Here is an 18,676-nt window from a genome sequence, read left to right as displayed (position 1 = left end):
CCTTACAGCCCGGAACTGAAATACCTCGATGAAGAGAAAACAAACTAATAGTTTTACGAGACTTGACGACTCATTATTGTATTCTAAATGAGTACAGTTTTACTTGAAATTCACGTCACAGGCTATGTTTTTCCATATTGAAAATCGCATATGCATTGCCCAAGATTCGAAGTGCGACTAGTTTGGTTAGATCTTGAAGAGATGTCACTGATCTACCATAAAGTAAACATCGAGTTGGTTTGCTGGTCTTATCCTCCCCAGTTATTAATGAAAAGACGATTCATATTCTAGTCAGTTCTTAATATATTCTTGAATCATGTCCATCCCTTAAGGAAAGAAGCTTACCTGGGTCTCGGTATCAATCGAAAGGCAAGTGACGTTCGCTTCCCGTTTGCACAGTGCCAAGGAGAAGTTGGTCAAGTTCAGTGACTTCTCCAGACGCATCCAGGAAAATCTTAATGTCCTTCTACAGAAAGGAAATATTTTTATTAGAAAAGAATCTGTCGAAAACAGAATTAGAAAGATGTGAATAGTCAAAAAGAAAAAAATTACAACAAACTCCCGATTATTTGGATGGGGATTATCCATTTTTCGGGTTATCTGTGCAACCGCGACATTTATTATATTATTATTTTAATTTTATTTCTTTATTTTCGTCACTTGGAATTCGAGCGCATTCCCGTCTGCCAGTGTGCTGGCGGTTTGAGAACTCAGCACTAAAAACGTGATGTATAGCCGATCTTTGCTGGTGTTCTGTGATAGCAGTCATCGCTACGAAGCGCAAGACTAGGCTTTTAACTTTGAAACAAAAGCTTGAATTAATTAAAAAGTTCGAGGAAGGAGAATCAGTAAAGAAATAGTGGACGTGTGCAACAAGCTTCAGCACTGGGAAGTGTTGAAACTTTCTTATATGATGTTGAACAGGGAGGTTTTAATTCAGCATTTCCTGAAAACTGAATGGTACAATTGAGAAAGCTGTGTTAGAACCAAAGTGGGTCAAACCGAATGGTTCAGAGTTGACACAGGTCTAAGACAGGGAAGTGTATTGTCTCCTCTACCTTCATTATCATCATGGATAGAATTCTACTTAATTTCAAGGAGAAGATGATGGGCGAGCAAGTAGTCTTTGCTCTTTGCTGATGACATTGTAGTTTGGAGGATAATGAAGAGGAAGCATAGACACAAGTTGATTTGAGGAATGAAGAGATAAGGAATTTTGGAATGAAGATTAGTGTTGCGAAAAGCAAGACTTTAATCATGACGAGAGGTAAAAGAAAATCCAAGGGAGTGATAAAAATAGGAAATGAACCTCTTGAAATAGTAAACATTTTTAAATATTTGGGCAGCAGGATGTCACAAGATGGAAATTTGGATGGAAAAATTGATTTAATAATACGGCAGTATGTAAGTTTCTATCAGTGCGAGACAAACACTGTATGGAACAAAGATGCGCCAATGATTTGCAAGAAGGCTTTATACTCGCCCTATTATAAACTTATACTGACCTATGTTTCAGCTGCCTGGACGTTGACAGCAGAACCAAAGTAAGATACAAACAGCTGAAATTAGGTTCTTGAGGAGCATTCCGGGAAAGACAAGGCGAGATAGAATACGAAATGAGAAAATTAGGAGAAGCGTGGGAGTGTGTAAACTTCAAGAAGAGATTAATATAGCAAAGCTGAAATGGTTTGAACACTTGATGAGAATACCAGGAGATAGAATAAAAAAGAGAACACTCATGGATACAGAGACAGCAAAGTGGCCTAGGGGACGGCCTAGAATGAGATGGAAGAGCTCTGTTGTGGACGGTATTGCAAATAGAGGAGTCAATAGCAATACAGTATTAGAAGAGGAATGGCGGAAAGATCGAGTAAGGTGGAGGAGGGCTTTGGTACATTACCCTACCCACAGAGAATATGGAAAAGCGAATGGATAAAGAAATAGAAGAAGAAGGAGGAGGAGATTTTAATTATAGTTATGTTGTTGCACTTGTATACGAAAGAACTCAAACGGATCTCGAAAGCAAAAGGATATTATTTATTTTCGCCAAACTAAAAAACTGACGTTTGGTATACTTTTTGTACCTCAAGTGTTTTACCAACAATAGGCTTTGTATATAATTTTTATACTGGCTTACTTTTAAAAAATAAAAGTGGTTGTTGAATGTGTTAATTGCTTGACATATTGCATTTCCAAACGGTATTATATTTTCTGTTTTATTAAAAGTTTCGTTGTGCATTGAAATGCACAAAATCGTATTATCCGTGTTTTCCTTTATCCGTGCGAATTTGTCCGCTGATTATGCCGGATAATCGAGAGTTTGCTGTAATAAGAGTTTGTGAACTAATTACCGTACCTGATTCACGGATATTGAGATTGAACATAGGCATTATTCACTTTAAAGAATAAGATGGAAAAGAAAATATCCTCTCTTCCATATTTCTTGAAGAAATTCAGGATGCACTATTGCATAAATAGCTCAGTAATTAAAAATTAAATGTTTTTGATAATGTATAGAGATTAAGCTTTAAATGTTCCGTATTGTTTGAAATGGAGTTTCCTGTCTCAACTTTGGTCCGTATTATTACCAAGTCAATTTCAGTAGATTGACTGAGTTAGCTGTGCGATGCGGATCATGTAGATGAGAGCTCGAATTCGGGAAATGGTGAATTCGAGCCCTACTGTCGGCAGTCCTGAATGTAGTTTTCGGAGGTTTCCCGTTTTAACAACAGACAGATGCTAGCGTTGTACTTTAATTATTGCCACGGTCTTTTTTTTTTTCACCACTGCCTTCGTGATGTACAGGCCGTACTGTAGCTCCGATGACGTCACGCAAAGAGGCGAACTGTTTCCTCCATCCGACCCGTGCAATGCAAAGACATGATACGTCTGTGCCTTGTAATTATGAAATATTTAAAAGTGTTGTATTAACATTACAGGTGAGATCACTAACACGTATAATCGCATCGTAACTCGTAAGTCAGGTCTATGTATTTTAGGAGAAATAGGTTTGAAGTGTGGTCTACGCGGTCAAAGCTTGAGTGACCGTTTTACCCGCCAATGTGCCCAACAATAATTAGTATGCATTAATACAAATATGGAGACAAAAAACGTACAATGATAAAAATAATAATAGTAATAAAAATAGACTTTACCTCCATACTTCTAGATGGCCATGGCTTTCTTGTTTTGTTTTTTCTTGACACTTCTGGCACTATCCTTCGAAGATTTTCTTGAGACCCTTTCTTCCACATAAACATTTGTATAATTTTTGTTTAGGAATAGCCCACGTTTTCCCAAATATTAATGCACTGACCAGCAAGATCTGTTAGCGACTTCCCACATTCACGGAAATTGCCGAGGAATTGTTTTTACTCGCATTAATTTGGGGGGAGAAAAGGCAGCGCGTACTCAACATTACTAACCCAATAATTAACCATATGTAGGTTCAATTGGTTACTGTCGAATTTTATATTTGTTCAGTATCAACATTAAAACGCCCTGCTGTAAATCTGTGTAATAAGACAGTCAAAAGCAGAACTCAATATCAGCTTGGGAAAATGAGTGAAACACACTCCTTTATTCTTCGTAACAGGTAGCCTATATTTTCGGTTGAGATTTTTGTTCTTCGAAAAGGTAACCTGCCCTCATGCGAAGAAAATAAAATTATTAACGTATATTTACTTGTATAGTTGTATTTTCGCCGTGTTATGCACACGTTCTTAGCACTGTGGCAAATTCAAACTTACACACACACACACACACACACACACACACACACACACACACACACACACACACACACACACACACACACACACACACACACACACACACACACACACACACACACACACACACACACACACACACACACACACACACACACACACACACACTGTATTTAAATTTGCAGTACATTATATTTCCACAAGAAAACCTGTTATAGGATAACAATTAAATGAACAAATTCCACGAGAAGTATGACGTGCTTTGAATTTCTATTACTGGCCACGAGAACATACCATACCTAACCTCAACTATGAGGTCTCATTATCTTAATAACAGCTGTTTACGTAAATCCTGATGCGATACATTTAAAGAACAAACATGCAATATACTTCAATATAAATTTCTGTCTTTCAACAGTCACAATTATCCTAAGAATGCCCCCAATCCTTACGGATTACATTCACAAGTACAATTTGTAACATTCGCCTAGCTCGCCTCAATTGATCAGCTGATGGGCTTGGCGCGCTTTCTACAGCACGGCCTGTATATTACGAAGGCAGTGCTTGATACCACAAATCCGCCACGCTGGTCATCTTGACTGGTGCTGCCATCTGTCACTTCTCTAGGAACTAAACCTAATACGAAGATTCGTCATTTCTACTCTAAACTACGTACAAGCGAGAATCCAGCAGTGTTTCCACTCTTAGACCTGTCGTATCCCACCGTGCCATAAAACTTGTCTGCGCAGATGTAGAACAGAACACATGTAGACACCTCAGTGGCACAGCCGGACGTCGTTGTCCTTCCTAAGCTAAGAGTTCGATCGTGGTTAGTTTCCAGTTTCACTCATGTTAAAAAATTCCTGCGAATTAAAATGTTGACACGCTTTTAAATATACTGTTTTATTCAGCATAACAATTGATGAAACGTAATCAAAGTATACTCTTATTATTAAGTTTTATTTATTTTTACCATTTCGCTCAATTGTTTTACTTTCTCTATTTTAGAACAGACGTCAACTGAGGCAATATTTGAAATAATTACTTCCTATGAGTATCGCTAGAATTTTGTACTTAACACGAAAATATTCTTTGCCCAGTTTGTCGTTCTTCTTCTTCTTTCCTACCGATTCTTCCCATATCTGTGGGGTCGCGGGTGCGAACTGTGACGAACATGTGGATCTGGCCTTGTTTTACGGGCGGATGCCCATCCTGGCGCCAACCATTTCGAGGGATGTAATCACTATTTCGTGTTTCTGTGGTGGTTGGTAGTGTGGTATCTTGTCTGAATATGAAGAGAAAGATAAATTCGCAGTCCCCGAGCCAGAAGAATTAATCAGCCTCGATTAAAATACCAGACCCGGCTGGGAATCGAACCCGGGACCCTCTGAACCGAAGGCCTCGACGCTGACCATGTAGAACAGGAGTAGGATAATAATAATAATAATAATAATAATAATAATAATAATAATAATAATAATAATAATAATAATAATAATAATAATAATAATGGTTGCATTCGGGAGATAGTGGTTTCGAATCCCATTGTCGGCAGCCCTGAAGATGGTTTTCCGTGATTTCCCATTTTCACACCAGGCAAATATTGGGGCTGTACCATAATTAAGGCCACGGCCGCTTCCTTCCAACTCCTAGGCCTTTCCTATCCCATCGTTGCCATAAAACCTATCCGTGTCGGTGCGACGTAAAGCCAATAGCAAAAAAAAAAAAATGATATTGGCTTGAGAGTCACTAAGATGTCAAAATCTTGCCCTGGAGCGGGATATTTTTAACCTGTTAGTCAAACAAATGACATTAGTCTCTCGCGTTTCAGGAAGGACTCTACCGAATTTTCTACCTTTGCTAATTTTCATCCTAATTTCACCACATTTGGTGAAGTTAATGTAGTCTAAAACAAATAGAACAAAACATTTACAGGTTATGAACAACACATTTGTGCACAGTTTACATTTAATCAGTTTAAAACTGATTTGTCTGGATCGTTTTGAATTCTACGGAAAGTTACTGTTGAGAATAAGCCAAGCTTTGTGTGTGTGTGCGCGCGTATGTGTGTATGTCCAATTAAAGAGACAAGCAGGGATGATTTAAATGTCTTCCCAGGACCTTTAAAAATAGCCGCACATGGAACAATTCTGCCTATCATCTACTCATTCAATTGTCATAAGACTTGTGACACAAAAGAAAGCAATAAATAAGCTAAGGAAGGGGAAGAGATATGCTGTCCTAGACCTTTACCAACTAGCATGTCAGTTAAGATTTTGTTTATTACTTTTTACGGTCTAGTCTGCAATCGGTTATTTTGCTTTAAAATCATCATGAAACCCCTCATTTGACCTCATTTAGATATTAGATTGCATTACTTCTCGTATAAATCAATTCCACTAAAAGTTTCCACCTTTCTTTCTTTCTTTCTTTCTTTCTTTCTTTCTTTCTTTTCTATCTTTCATTCTTAATCTGTTTACCCTCCAGTGTTGTTTTTCCCTCAGACTCAGCAAGGGATCCAACCTCTACCTCCCCAAGGGCAGTGTCCTGGATCATGACACTTTGTGTCGGGGATACAACTGGGAAGACGGACCAGTACCTCGCCCGGGCGGCCTCACCTGCTCTTCTGAACTTGTTGCTTGTGGGGGGGGGGGAGGGAATGGGGAGATTGGAAGGGATAGACAAGGAACCCCTCTGTACTCACTTGACGTCCCGAGGCTGAGTGAACCCCGTTCCAGCCCTCGTACCACTTTTAATTTCGTGGCAGAGCCAGGAATCTAACCCGGGCCCCCGGTGGTGGCAGCTAATCACGCTAACCACTACACCTCAGGGCCCCACTGAAATTTTCATGATTTTATTTTGCAAACGTCACTGAAAAATATATTTAAAAGAAATACATTTAAAAGAAGGTATATTTTTGCTTTAACTTAATAATATTTTTTAAAAATATGGCCGTAGAATTAATTGAGAGATAGGCCTACTTCTTTATTAAAGCATAATGTCAAAATATAATACGTTGCTAGATTTTCGACCTATTTATTACATGTTAAAACATATTTTAATATGTTAGTATGTTGTCTGACGTGTCATGAAAGTCGTGTTCGCGTGTCACCTAGTGTCACGCGTGTCATAGGTTCGCCATCCCTGGCCTAGACAATATAGCATTGTTAATGTCTAGGAAAAAAAAAATTATATTTAATGTAGTAATAGTCAAATAATTGTAAGTGGAAAATGTAATGCATGTATCAAGCTTAAATGAATTGCAATAAAAAGAGTGCTCTCTTCCTAGTTTCAGGGCTATCCGGAACTAGGGTATGGGAGTGTTCTGAAATGAAAATCCACAGCCTGCTTTCAGTCATCCGACCGGTTCAGGAATGGAATGAATGAAGCCCCCATATAGCGGCGCCGGCTGCCGACGCCTGTCGCACTCCGCTCGGGCAATGATTAACGAATGGCAGATGAAATGAAATTATATTAGAGAGTGTTGCTGGAATGAAAAATGACAGGGAAAACCGGAGTACCAGAAGAAAAACCTGTCCCGCCTCCGCTTTGTCCAGCACAAATCTCACATGGAGTGGCCGGGATTTGAAGCATGGAACCCAGCGGTGAGAGGCTGGTGCGCTGCCGCCTGAGCCACGGAAGCTCTCGGGATGGGAGTATTATATTCCTGAATAATTGTGCCCCAAAATTTGAAGTGTCTACTAGTTTCTTTTTTTCTCCTCTTTTTGGTCAAAAATCTGGGTAGGGCCAACTTTAGAGTATTCTTCAATATCAGCCGTAAGATGCGAGTTTGTCAGGCTCCATGGCTAAATGGTTAGCGTGCTGGCCTTTGGTTCAAGGGGCCCGGGTTCGATTCCCGGGCGGGTCGGGGATTTTAACCTTAATTGGTTATTTCTACTGGATCGGGGACTGGGTGTGTGTCGTCCTTAAACAGAAAATACAAGGAAAACAAAGAAAGAATTAGAAAAATTAAAAAAGAAAAAGAAGTAGACGGAGCTCTTGAAGCAAGGCCAGTGACTCAGTCTCTGTTTACTTGCTCCTCTTCTAGGAATCTAAACAGCAGCACGCTCACTGTTCGTTCAGACTTCCACATCTCACCTTGGGTCTCAAAGTATGCAATACACTCAAGAGTTTAAGGGTTTTGCAAATAGAACGGTAAGCTGAGGGGAGGACCTTTCTGGTCCGAATATGTGCGATTGTTCAGGATAGAAGAAATGAGACGTTTTCCTTTCAATTCTCAAGTTAATTATGCCTTTTTTTACCGAGCTCGATAGCAGCCAGCATCCAGTATTCGGGAGACAGTGGGTTCGAACCCCACTGTCGGCAATCCTGAAGACGGTTTTCCGTGGTTTCCCATTTTCACACCAGGCACATGCTGGGACTGCACCTTAATTAAGGCCACCGTCGCTTCCTTCCCGGTCCCTGTAGTGATGGGATGATCGAATACGTTAATAATAGAATAATTTCCGTCTCATTATTTAAATAATCGAATAAATAATCGAATAAAGTAATCGAATGAGATCCAATATCATTCAGTTGTAGTGATGGGATAATCGAATAATCTCCATCCGATTATTTAAATAATCGAATAAATAATGGAATAAAATAATCAAATAAGATTCAAATATCACTCAGTTGTAGTTATGACGTAATCGAATACTTTTAATATTCGAATAACCTAAATTTGATTATTTAAATAATCGAATAAATAATCGAATAAAATAATCGAATGGAAAGTTCTCTATTCGATCGCCTCATTGATTCTAATGGAGTTTCGGATGGATAATAAAAAATTTAAAAATAATCAAATGGAAAAATATTCACTATTCGATTTGCCTCAGTTATTCGAATAAATAATCGAAAAATAATCGAATGGGAAATATAATCGAATCATCGAATAAAATGAAATAATCGAATGAGCGATTATTTTGTGTTCGATTATCTGATCACTAGGTCCCAGCCCATTTCTGTACAGTACCAGCGGAGGCGATAAAACCCATTCAGCAGGGCTGAGTGGCTCAGACAGTTGAGGCGCTGGCCTTCTGACTCCAACTTGGCAGGTTCGATCCTGGCTCAGTCCTGTGGTAGTTGAAGGTGCTCAAATACGCCAGCCTCGTGTCGGTAGATTCACTGGGACGTAGAAGATCTCCTGCTGGACTAAATTACGGCAACTCGGCGTCTCCGAAAACCATAAAAGTAGTTAGTGGTACGCAAAGCAGATATTATTATTATTATTATTATTATTATTATTATTATTATTATTATTATTATTATTATTCGTCTATTATTATTATTATTATTATTATTATTATTATTATTATTATTATTATTATTATTATTATTATTCGTCTATTATTATTATTATTATTATTATTATTATTATTATTATTATTATTATTATTATTATTATTATTATTATTATTATTATTATTATTATTATTATTATTATTATTGTACCGGGCGGTACACCTCCACTCCGCTAATTTAAAATGTGCGCCAGTTGAAACTCCTCTGCTGGAGGAAGTCTGAACTTTATCTACGCTATTAATTCTCTACTTTCTCAGAAGATGTCACCACGTGGAAAATTTTGAGTTTTTGAACTGTGTCATTTTTGTTGTGGTTTTGTTTCACTTGAAGTAAGAAGTGTGAACTTTCTCTTCTAGAGGACACTACTGAAGATCAACAATAGTGCAACCTAGTGCGAAGTCAAAGAACTATTTTTTTGGAGAAAATTTAATTTCAAGAGTTTGTTCTTTGTTAAATTTCTTTCTGTCATTGTTTAAGTTGGCAATATTTACCCCTTACTTCCCCTTGTTATGAATGTATCCAATCCCGAATTTCTTCTATTAATTTCTGACCAATCTGGTGTATCTTCCCCCAACTTGAATCTGTTGCGGGGTCCTACCCAATAAAAAGTTTGTGGGAGGGTGTTTTCATTCCCCTAACGCCTAGAACCTTCCGCGAGAGGATATAAACTGCTGATTTTAGGGTCTCCGGGCCACTTCTGTTCCATCTTTCAGTGTGTTAAGTACATAGCAGGGGGTGGGAAGCGCCTCTTTCTTCGGCAGCGGTCAACAACAAGGTAATGGCCGATTAATAACTTCTTTCTTTGCTAGCTCAGCAGTTTAACTTTCGGGGCGGGTTCTTAGCGTTCAACCATGTAACCTTTTCCTAAAATGTAACTACTCTTTTCATATATTCTCTTTTAAAACGACATATCGGGATAGAGAGTGCTTAACCCTCTCGAGCTCCCACTCACATCGTCTTGAGGTGAACTTATTTTTCTCAACCAATTCTTCCGTAATGTAATGTAAATTGCTATTAAGTCACCTCTGTAGTATGGGATTAGCCCTTGTATTAACGGCCTAGTGCCAAGGAGGTCTTAAGCAAAGTGTATTAGGAGTGCAAGTTCGCCTCCTCTCAAATTGTATTTTAGAGGTCATGTATTAACCTTCTTGTTATTTAACAGACCTCAGTAGGTTGGGTATTTTACCCCTGTGTATACGTCCTTGGAGGACAGCTTAAAAGTGGAGTTTGGAGTGGCCTATGATAGGCTTGTATTTTAGGGGGAAGTTGCCCTTTCTTGAAAATTGTGCTTCTGCCTCAAGGAGGCTTTTGGGTGTATTTGGAAGCAAATGTTTCTGGCATGTTTGGGGGTTTTCGGCCCCTTTGTTGTATGGTGTTCATTGTAAGGTTGGGCTCATTGCTCAAGAATTATGTTTCTGACTTTTGAAGCCCCAAATGGGGTACCTATGTAAATGTATTTTTCAATCGTGTTTCGGCTACTAAGTACCTGTTCTATTTGTTGTTACCTAATTTTGAAAAGAAAATATAACCTTGTTAAATTTTAAAATTAATTTCACTTTAGTAGCTTGAGACCTATTCACCGCCCGCACCTTCTTACCCCTCTACCTACCACCAAAATACGGTAACAAGTGGTAGCAGAGCGTGGTTGAATGGGTCTCAATTTAGCCCCTTTTGACGGCTAAACATTGTTTGTTCCGAACTCTAACTATTTTCCCAGTTGCTGGAATTTTTTGAGTTTTTCAAAATTGTTCTGTCACCATGCCCGGCCCTCGCGATCTTCTTCATCTTAACTATTTGCGCAAGGAGGAGTTGATCTATGAATTAACTATCAGAAATGTGCAATCTGGAGGCACGGTTGCAGTAGACACTAACAAGCTTAGAGAGTCCCTAGATTTGCCCATTTCCATCCCCAATTTGGGAGAGAAAGAAATTGATGACTCTCTTTCCACGATCGTCGAGAATATTACTGGGCTAGCTTCTGTAGTTAGTTTTTTTGATGAAAATGATCCGTCTCCGAATCAAATTAAGCGTGTGCAAGGTAGGCTATATCATTTTTCGAATAGGGTTAACGATCTGTTGTCTCTAAAACTGAATGACGTTCAGAGGAAGGAAGCTAGTACGCTCCTGGAAAATATGTCTGAATTATCTAGCAAGGTCACTCAATTGTTAACAGGGGAGGTTCCTCCCAAAAGCGATCTACCCACCACAGTGAATGCAGGTAGTGAGGAAGCGCCTCCCAAGGGAGAAGTTAATAGGATAACCGTTGCTGCTCAAACTATCCCTGCCCCATTGGACAACGAGCCTGAACGCCGTGCATCGTTGAGTAACATCCGTTCTGAATTAACTTCCTTGCCATGGAAACCTTTACCTACTATGTCACCTGGGTTTAGCAGCTTGCCTCATCCATTGGCAATGTTGCTCAGAGGTATTTCTAAGTTTTCTGTTAATACCACCAGTGATGTAATTTCATTTTTAAGATTTCTAGTGGAATTTCAGGATCATGCCCTTGTGTTTTCTCTTTCTCCATGTCAAATTTTGCAAATCATCTATCCGTATGCTATTGGTATTCTCTCAGATAAAATCGTAAGAGCCATTGCCGAGCAATCATCTATTGAGGATTTCCATGCCCATTTGCTAGCTAATTTCATCCCGGCTAGGGCCAGGTCCTCCCTTATTCAGAAGTACTATTATCGTGTACAGCGCTTGGATGAAAACTTGGCTGATTTCATACAGGACATTAAGTTTTACACTAGGGTGTTTGCCCTTCATTTTCCTGAAGATCAGATTGTACAGGCTATTGTAGAAGGCATTTCACCATCTTACAGGTCATACTTGTGTTTCGCGGCGTGCCCGCAAACTTTCTCTGAACTTGAAGCGTTGGCCGTCTCAGCGGAAGGAGTTAGGTACGCCGATTCCTTGCGTGTGGCAAAAGAACCCCCTCCTTCGTTTAGTAATACTCGGCCTCCACCTCGCCGACCAGTCACACCCCGTAAATGTTATGCTTGCGGGTCGCCTGACCATCTTCGTAATAAATGTCCATTGGTCAAAAGTAGTAGGGCAAATAATGGAGCTGGTTCAGCACAAGGCTGTTTTAAATGTGGGGCCTTCTCACATATCGCCAAGAATTGCCCAAACTCGAATAGCACCCCCTCCTGCTCAACTTCTGGTGCAAATTCTACCTATGCCAATAATAAAAAGTGACTAGTGGCTTCGGCTGAGTCGACTAATCCATCTTCCCGAGACTCAGCCCCTGGTAAACAGGTTGTAAATTTAGAGAACGATCAGCCTTCAAATTCATCTTTTGAATGCCCTAAAGAATGTCTTAGGATTGCGGCGGATACCCCCGCACCTGTTCCTTTTCTTAAGATTGAATTAAATAACGAGCCTAAAACAGCTCTCTTAGATTCAGGAAGTGTTTGTTCGATTATTTCGGCTGAATGGTATTCTAAATTGAAAACGGTTTGTAAACTTCCTGACTATGTCTCTTCTCCTGTTCAATACGTATCGGCTAATTCATCTCCATTAGAAATTCTAGGTTCCTTACTGGTCAAAATTCGTATTTTTAAATTCACATGGAAAGTTAAATTGTTTGTGGCCAAGCTCTTGTCTTGCCCCATTATATTGGGAGCGGACTTTATTTCTCACACTGGTCTTGTGCTCGATCTTCAGAGTAGGTCTTGCACTTTCAAATTTGCCTCTAATTGTAACATCCCTTTATTAAAGTGTAATTCTGCATTATGTTCTTCTATTTCGCCTACCCAGGATGAGATGTTGTTAGACCTTAGACATCTACCTGAGGAGCAGGCTGATAGTATTCGCAAACTGTGTCAGTCGTTTCCCGAGGTGTTCTCTGATACTCTTGGTGTTACTGACCTTATTGAATACAAAATTGAGGTCACGGATTCGATTCCGGTCCGTTTTCCACCTTATAGGCTATCTCCACCTAAAATGAAGGCTCTAAAAGAAATCATCGATCAGATGTTGAAGGACGGTATTATTAGGCCCTCTAAGTCAGCGTATTCTTCGCCTATTTTTTTGGTCCCGAAACCCCAAGGAGGCTTCAGGCCTGTCATTGATTACAGGGCTCTCAATCGGAAGGTGGTGTTACAATCTGTGCCCCTTCCCGACCTTCATTCTTGTTTTTCATGGTTTCGTAAGGCCAAGTTCTTTACTATCTTGGACTTGAATCAGGCCTATAATCAAATTCCCCTTGCCGAAGAGTCTAAACATCTTACAGCGTTTGCTACGGACTGGAATTTATATGAATACAACCGCGTACCTTTCGGGCTCCCCACGGGGGCAGCTGTGCTCACTAGGCTACTAGATAGGGTCTTCTCCGACATCAAATTCGAGTACTTATATCACTACTTAGATGATGTCGTCGTATTTTCAGAGACTTTTGAAGAACATCTAGATCATCTGCGAGAAGTTCTCGATCGCCTTCGTAAGGCTGGGTTAACTGTTAAGATGTCCAAGGTTGCCTTTGCTAAGCCCTCTATGTCATTCCTAGGGCATATTGTGTCACCTGATGGTGTAGCAGTCGATCATTCTAGAACACAGGCCATCCGTGATTTTAAACCTCCCAAGGACATTAAAGGTATCGCCAGGTTCATTGGTATGGTGAATTTCTTCAGGAAGTTTATTCCTAACTTCGCTAATAGAGCGGCGCCCTTAAACCTTCTTCGTAGGAAAGGCATCAAATTCGAGTGGGGACCTTCTCAACAAGCCGCTTTTGAAGACCTTAAATTAGCACTTTGTAATGCCCCTGTACTTGCTATGCCTGATTTCTCGAAGAAATTCATTGTCCAAACCGACGCATCGTCGTCAGCGGTAGCTGCAGTCCTTCTTCAAGAGACTGAACTAGGGAGGCGCCCCATCGCCTATGCGTCTAGGACACTATCGGCTCAAGAAGCCAAGTATTCCATCTATGAGCTCGAAGGGTTGGCAGTCTTATTTGCCTTAGAAAAGTTCCGTCTCTATCTGGAACATGTCAAATTCGACCTGGAGACAGATAATCAAGCCTTAAGCTGGGTCTTAGGTAGGCCGCGTCGTACTGGTCGTATAGCCCGTTGGGCCATCCGTATTTCTGCCTTCCAATTCGATGTCAGGCATATCAGAGGTACTGAAAATGTTGTTGCTGATGGACTCAGCCGTATGTTTTCAAACGACGTTGAGGACCATGAACCGGTCGACCGTTCATCACCTCCCGAGTCCACACTATTTGATGTTAATGCCATTTTAACTGATGCCCCCATGCTCTTTAGGGATATCGAGAAATACCAACATGAAGATCCGACGCTGGCTCCGATAATGGAAACCCTTTCTTCTGGGGAACATGTTGTCCCTTATGTTCTGAGGAATGGTGTTTTATGTTGCCCTTCGAGGCATGACAAGATGATGAAGGTTGTCGTTCCAGCTGTTCTTGTGCCGATGATCTTCAAGTACTATCATGAGACCCCATTAGGGGGGCATCTTGGAATCTTTAAAACTCGTGAAAAGATTCGTGAAATGTTCATCTGGAAAGGTATGGACGGTGAAATCCGTGAACTAGTAAAGGCTTGTAAATCCTGTTTGATTAGTAAACCCACCATGTCCACCAAGGTAGGCCTTTTGTCTTCGCATCAAGCATCGCGCCCCATGGAACGCCTGTATATTGATTATGTAGGACCCTTCCCCCAGTCGAAGGGAAATGCCAACAAATTCATCCTTGTATGTGTAGATGGTTTTACCAAATTTTCTTGGTTATTTCCGACTAAGCTGGCTACCGCTCAGTCTACCATTACTTGCCTAAATTCTATTTTTGCTTCTTTTGGTCCGTGCCAATATATTGTATCTGATAATGCTAAGGCTTTTACATCTAATTTATTTCGTAAATTCTGTTTTGACTTATCCATCTCTCATGTAACTACTTCTGCGTATTACCCTCAACCATCTCTGGCTGAACGGGTTAATCGTAACCTCAGGTCCGCACTGATTGCCTATCATCATGATGATCATTCCAGGTGGGACACGTCCCTGCATTGGTTAGCTTTTGCCTTGAATTCGGCGGTTCATGAATCTCATAAGTTCACTCCAGCTTCCTTGATGTTCAAGTTTGTTCCCAACACGCCGCTCTCTAACCTTTGGTCTCTGAGTGACATTCTACCCGAGACAATAGATCCGGATAATATTAAAGATCTTTGGAAGAAGGCTAAAGCCAATCTTAAGGTATCTCATGAAAAGGTTAGGGAAAAGTATGATCGTGGACGGAGACCCACCACTTTGAAGGTAGGTGACCAGGTGATGGTCAAGAATTTTGTTCCCGCGGGCAAGCTTGTCCCCAGATTTCATGGGCCATGCATCAATCTCGATTTTCTTACGCCGGTTACATTGTTAGTAAGCAATCCAGCCACCGAGAGGATATTTAGGGTTCACCTGTCCCAGGTGAAACCGGTGTAAATTTTGTGTCATCTTGCTTCATATAATTTGATAGGAATATGAAGGTTATATTTTTTTTGAGTTCCACTCTTAAGGCATTCTGCTCCTTCTATTTTATTTTATATGTAAGCATTTCTGTGAAACCTCCCCCGAGTTGTTAAACTGCCATCCTGTCCTTGCCACGGCCATTACCACGCTCCCGTCTCCTGCTCCACTACACACAGTGGCTGGCTTAGATGAAATGCCATGGATATCTGCACGCCGCTGACCCCTCAACCTCCTCACCAAGCCTGTGCACTTAAAAAAAAAAGGATGATGGTCCAACACAATTCTGCCGCCAAGCTTTAATGTTTCAGTGCCCCCGCAGCCGCGCGGCGCCGTGCAGCAACTGGAGCAGAGGACGGGCCCCCTCGGCCCCAGCGAGGACGACGTGTGCACGGCGAGCCGGAGCTCTCCTCCCGGCCAAGGCTGATGTGCGGCGCACGACCTGCTACTTGCCCGCAGCCTGTATATGTTCACCGCGGGCGCGGCGTGCTTCAACACCTCTGCTCCCCTCATAGTGCGGGCGAGCGGTATCTCAGGGTACTTGAGGGGTCCGAGCGGCCTCCTTTGGACGCAAGCCGCAACGGCCGGTCTGGCCATCCCACTTCATCACCATCTACTACATGAACAGTTACTATAAGTAATGACTACACTTGGGAATTCAACTGCAATATTTGGTGGACTTTGAAAATTTTTTTTTCCTTCACTTTCAAGTATAAAAAGTTATCTTCAGAAATTCAACTTCTACAAACAGAAAGACTTTACTTCACTTGCAACAACGAAATTTTGAAACTGAAACAAACTAAATTTAGAAAATCTCATAAATGCTTCTGCAATCTATCTTCATATTCACATCAAAACTTGGACTTTGTTTTCAAACAATTTCATGTGTCACCCCGGGAGGAACTATTGGGGGGGGGGGGAGGTCTGTACCGGGCGGTACACCTCCACTCCGCTAATTTAAAATGTGCGCCAGTTGAAACTCCTCTGCTGGAGGAAGTCTGAACTTTATCTACGCTATTAATTCTCTACTTTCTCAGAAGATGTCACCACGTGGAAAATTTTGAGTTTTTGAACTGTGTCATTTTTGTTGTGGTTTTGTTTCACTTGAAGTAAGAAGTGTGAACTTTCTCTTCTAGAGGACACTACTGAAGATCAACAATAGTGCAACCTAGTGCGAAGTCAAAGAACTATTTTTTTGGAGAAAATTTAATTTCAAGAGTTTGTTCTTTGTTAAATTTCTTTCTGTCATTGTTTAAGTTGGCAATATTTACCCCTTTCTTCCCCTTGTTATGAATGTATCCAATCCCGAATTTCTTCTATTAATTTCTGACCAATCTGGTGTATCTTCCCCCAACTTGAATCTGTTGCGGGGTCCTACCCAATAAAAAGTTTGTGGGAGGGTGTTTTCATTCCCCTAACGCCTAGAACCTTCCGCGAGAGGATATAAACTGCTGATTTTAGGGTCTCCGGGCCACTTCTGTTCCATCTTTCAGTGTGTTAAGTACATAGCAGGGGGTGGGAAGCGCCTCTTTCTTCGGCAGCGGTCAACAACAAGGTAATGGCCGATTAATAACTTCTTTCTTTGCTAGCTCAGCAGTTTAACTTTCGGGGCGGGTTCTAAGCGTTCAACCATGTAACCTTTTCCTAAAATGTAACTACTCTTTTCATATATTCTCTTTTAAAACGACATATCGGGATAGAGAGTGCTTAACCCTCTCGAGCTCCCACTCACATCGTCTTGAGGTGAACTTATTTTTCTCAACCAATTCTTCCGTAATGTAATGTAAATTGCTATTAAGTCACCTCTGTAGTATGGGATTAGCCCTTGTATTAACGGCCTAGTGCCAAGGAGGTCTTAAGCAAAGTGTATTAGGAGTGCAAGTTCGCCTCCTCTCAAATTGTATTTTAGAGGTCATGTATTAACCTTCTTGTCATTTAACAGACCTCAGTAGGTTGGGTATTTTACCCCTGTGTATACGTCCTTGGAGGACAGCTTAAAAGTGGAGTTTGGAGTGGCCTATGATAGGCTTGTATTTTAGGGGGAAGTTGCCCTTTCTTGAAAATTGTGCTTCTGCCTCAAGGAGGCTTTTGGGTGTATTTGGAAGCAAATGTTTCTGGCATGTTTGGGGGTTTTCGGCCCCTTTGTTGTATGGTGTTCATTGTAAGGTTGGGCTCATTGCTCAAGAATTATGTTTCTGACTTTTGAAGCCCCAAATGGGGTACCTATGTAAATGTATTTTTCAATCGTGTTTCGGCTACTAAGTACCTGTTCTATTTGTTGTTACCTAATTTTGAAAAGAAAATATAACCTTGTTAAATTTTAAAATTAATTTCACTTTAGTAGCTTGAGACCTATTCACCGCCCGCACCTTCTTACCCCTCTACCTACCACCAAAATACGGTAACAATTATTATTATTATTATTATTATTATTATTATTATTATTATTATTATTATTATTATTATTATTATTATTATTATTATTATTATTATTATTATTATTATTATTATTATTATTGAATGTATAAGATTTGCTGATGATATGGCACTAATAGCTGAAAATGTGAAGGACCTCCGCAAAATGCTGAGAGAATTTTTAAAAAATGTGTGAAGAGTATGGAATAAGTATGAACAAAAAAGAAAACCAAATTCATGATACTTGGAGGTAAAGGTGTAAAAGCGACAACCAAGATAGGGTGAGAAATTATTGAAAAGGTGAATAAGTTTAAGTGTCTTGGAAGTATTGTGACTGAAGACCTGCACTCTATAACAGACATAAAAGTTCGAATTGCCTTAGCCAAGGAACATTTCAACAAGAAGAAAAAAACTGTTTATCGAACTCGATAGCTGCAGTCGCTTAAGTGCGGCCAGTATCCAGTATTCGGGAGATAGTAGGTTCGAACCCCACTGTCAGCAGCCCTGAAGATGGTTTTCCGTGGTTTCCTATTTTCACATCAGGCTGTACCTTAATTAAGGCCACGGCCGCTTCCTTCCCAATCCTAGCCCTTCCCTGTCCCATCGTCGCCATAAGACCTATCTGTGTCGGTGCGACGTAAAGCAAAAAAGAACAACACTGTTTTGTGGCCGCTAGAGAAAGATCTGAGGAAGAGACTTGCAACGTGTTACATATGAAGTATAAGCTGTATATGGCGCTAATGAAATGAAATGAAATGTCG

The 18,676-nt window shown here is 40.5% G+C and overlaps 1 protein-coding gene across 4 annotated transcripts in view; it reads right to left on the bottom strand.

Moving 5' to 3' along the window:
• Nucleotides 1–18,676, bottom strand: part of LOC136874672 (uncharacterized) — a 226,927-nt gene that overhangs the window by 78,769 nt on the left and 129,482 nt on the right. For all 4 annotated transcript variants that reach the window (XM_068227739.1, XM_068227738.1, XM_068227740.1 and 1 more), the window contains one exon: nt 346–466. In XM_068227739.1, the coding sequence (XP_068083840.1) occupies nt 346–466 (121 nt within the window). The remainder of the gene's footprint in view (nt 1–345; nt 467–18,676) is intronic.

This window comes from Anabrus simplex, chromosome 5, assembly GCF_040414725.1.
Source record: "Anabrus simplex isolate iqAnaSimp1 chromosome 5, ASM4041472v1, whole genome shotgun sequence".
In the NCBI taxonomy this organism is placed as follows: domain Eukaryota; kingdom Metazoa; phylum Arthropoda; class Insecta; order Orthoptera; family Tettigoniidae; genus Anabrus; species Anabrus simplex.
Note: the sequence above shows the minus strand (reverse complement) of the source record. Positions and strands in the feature narration are given on the sequence as shown.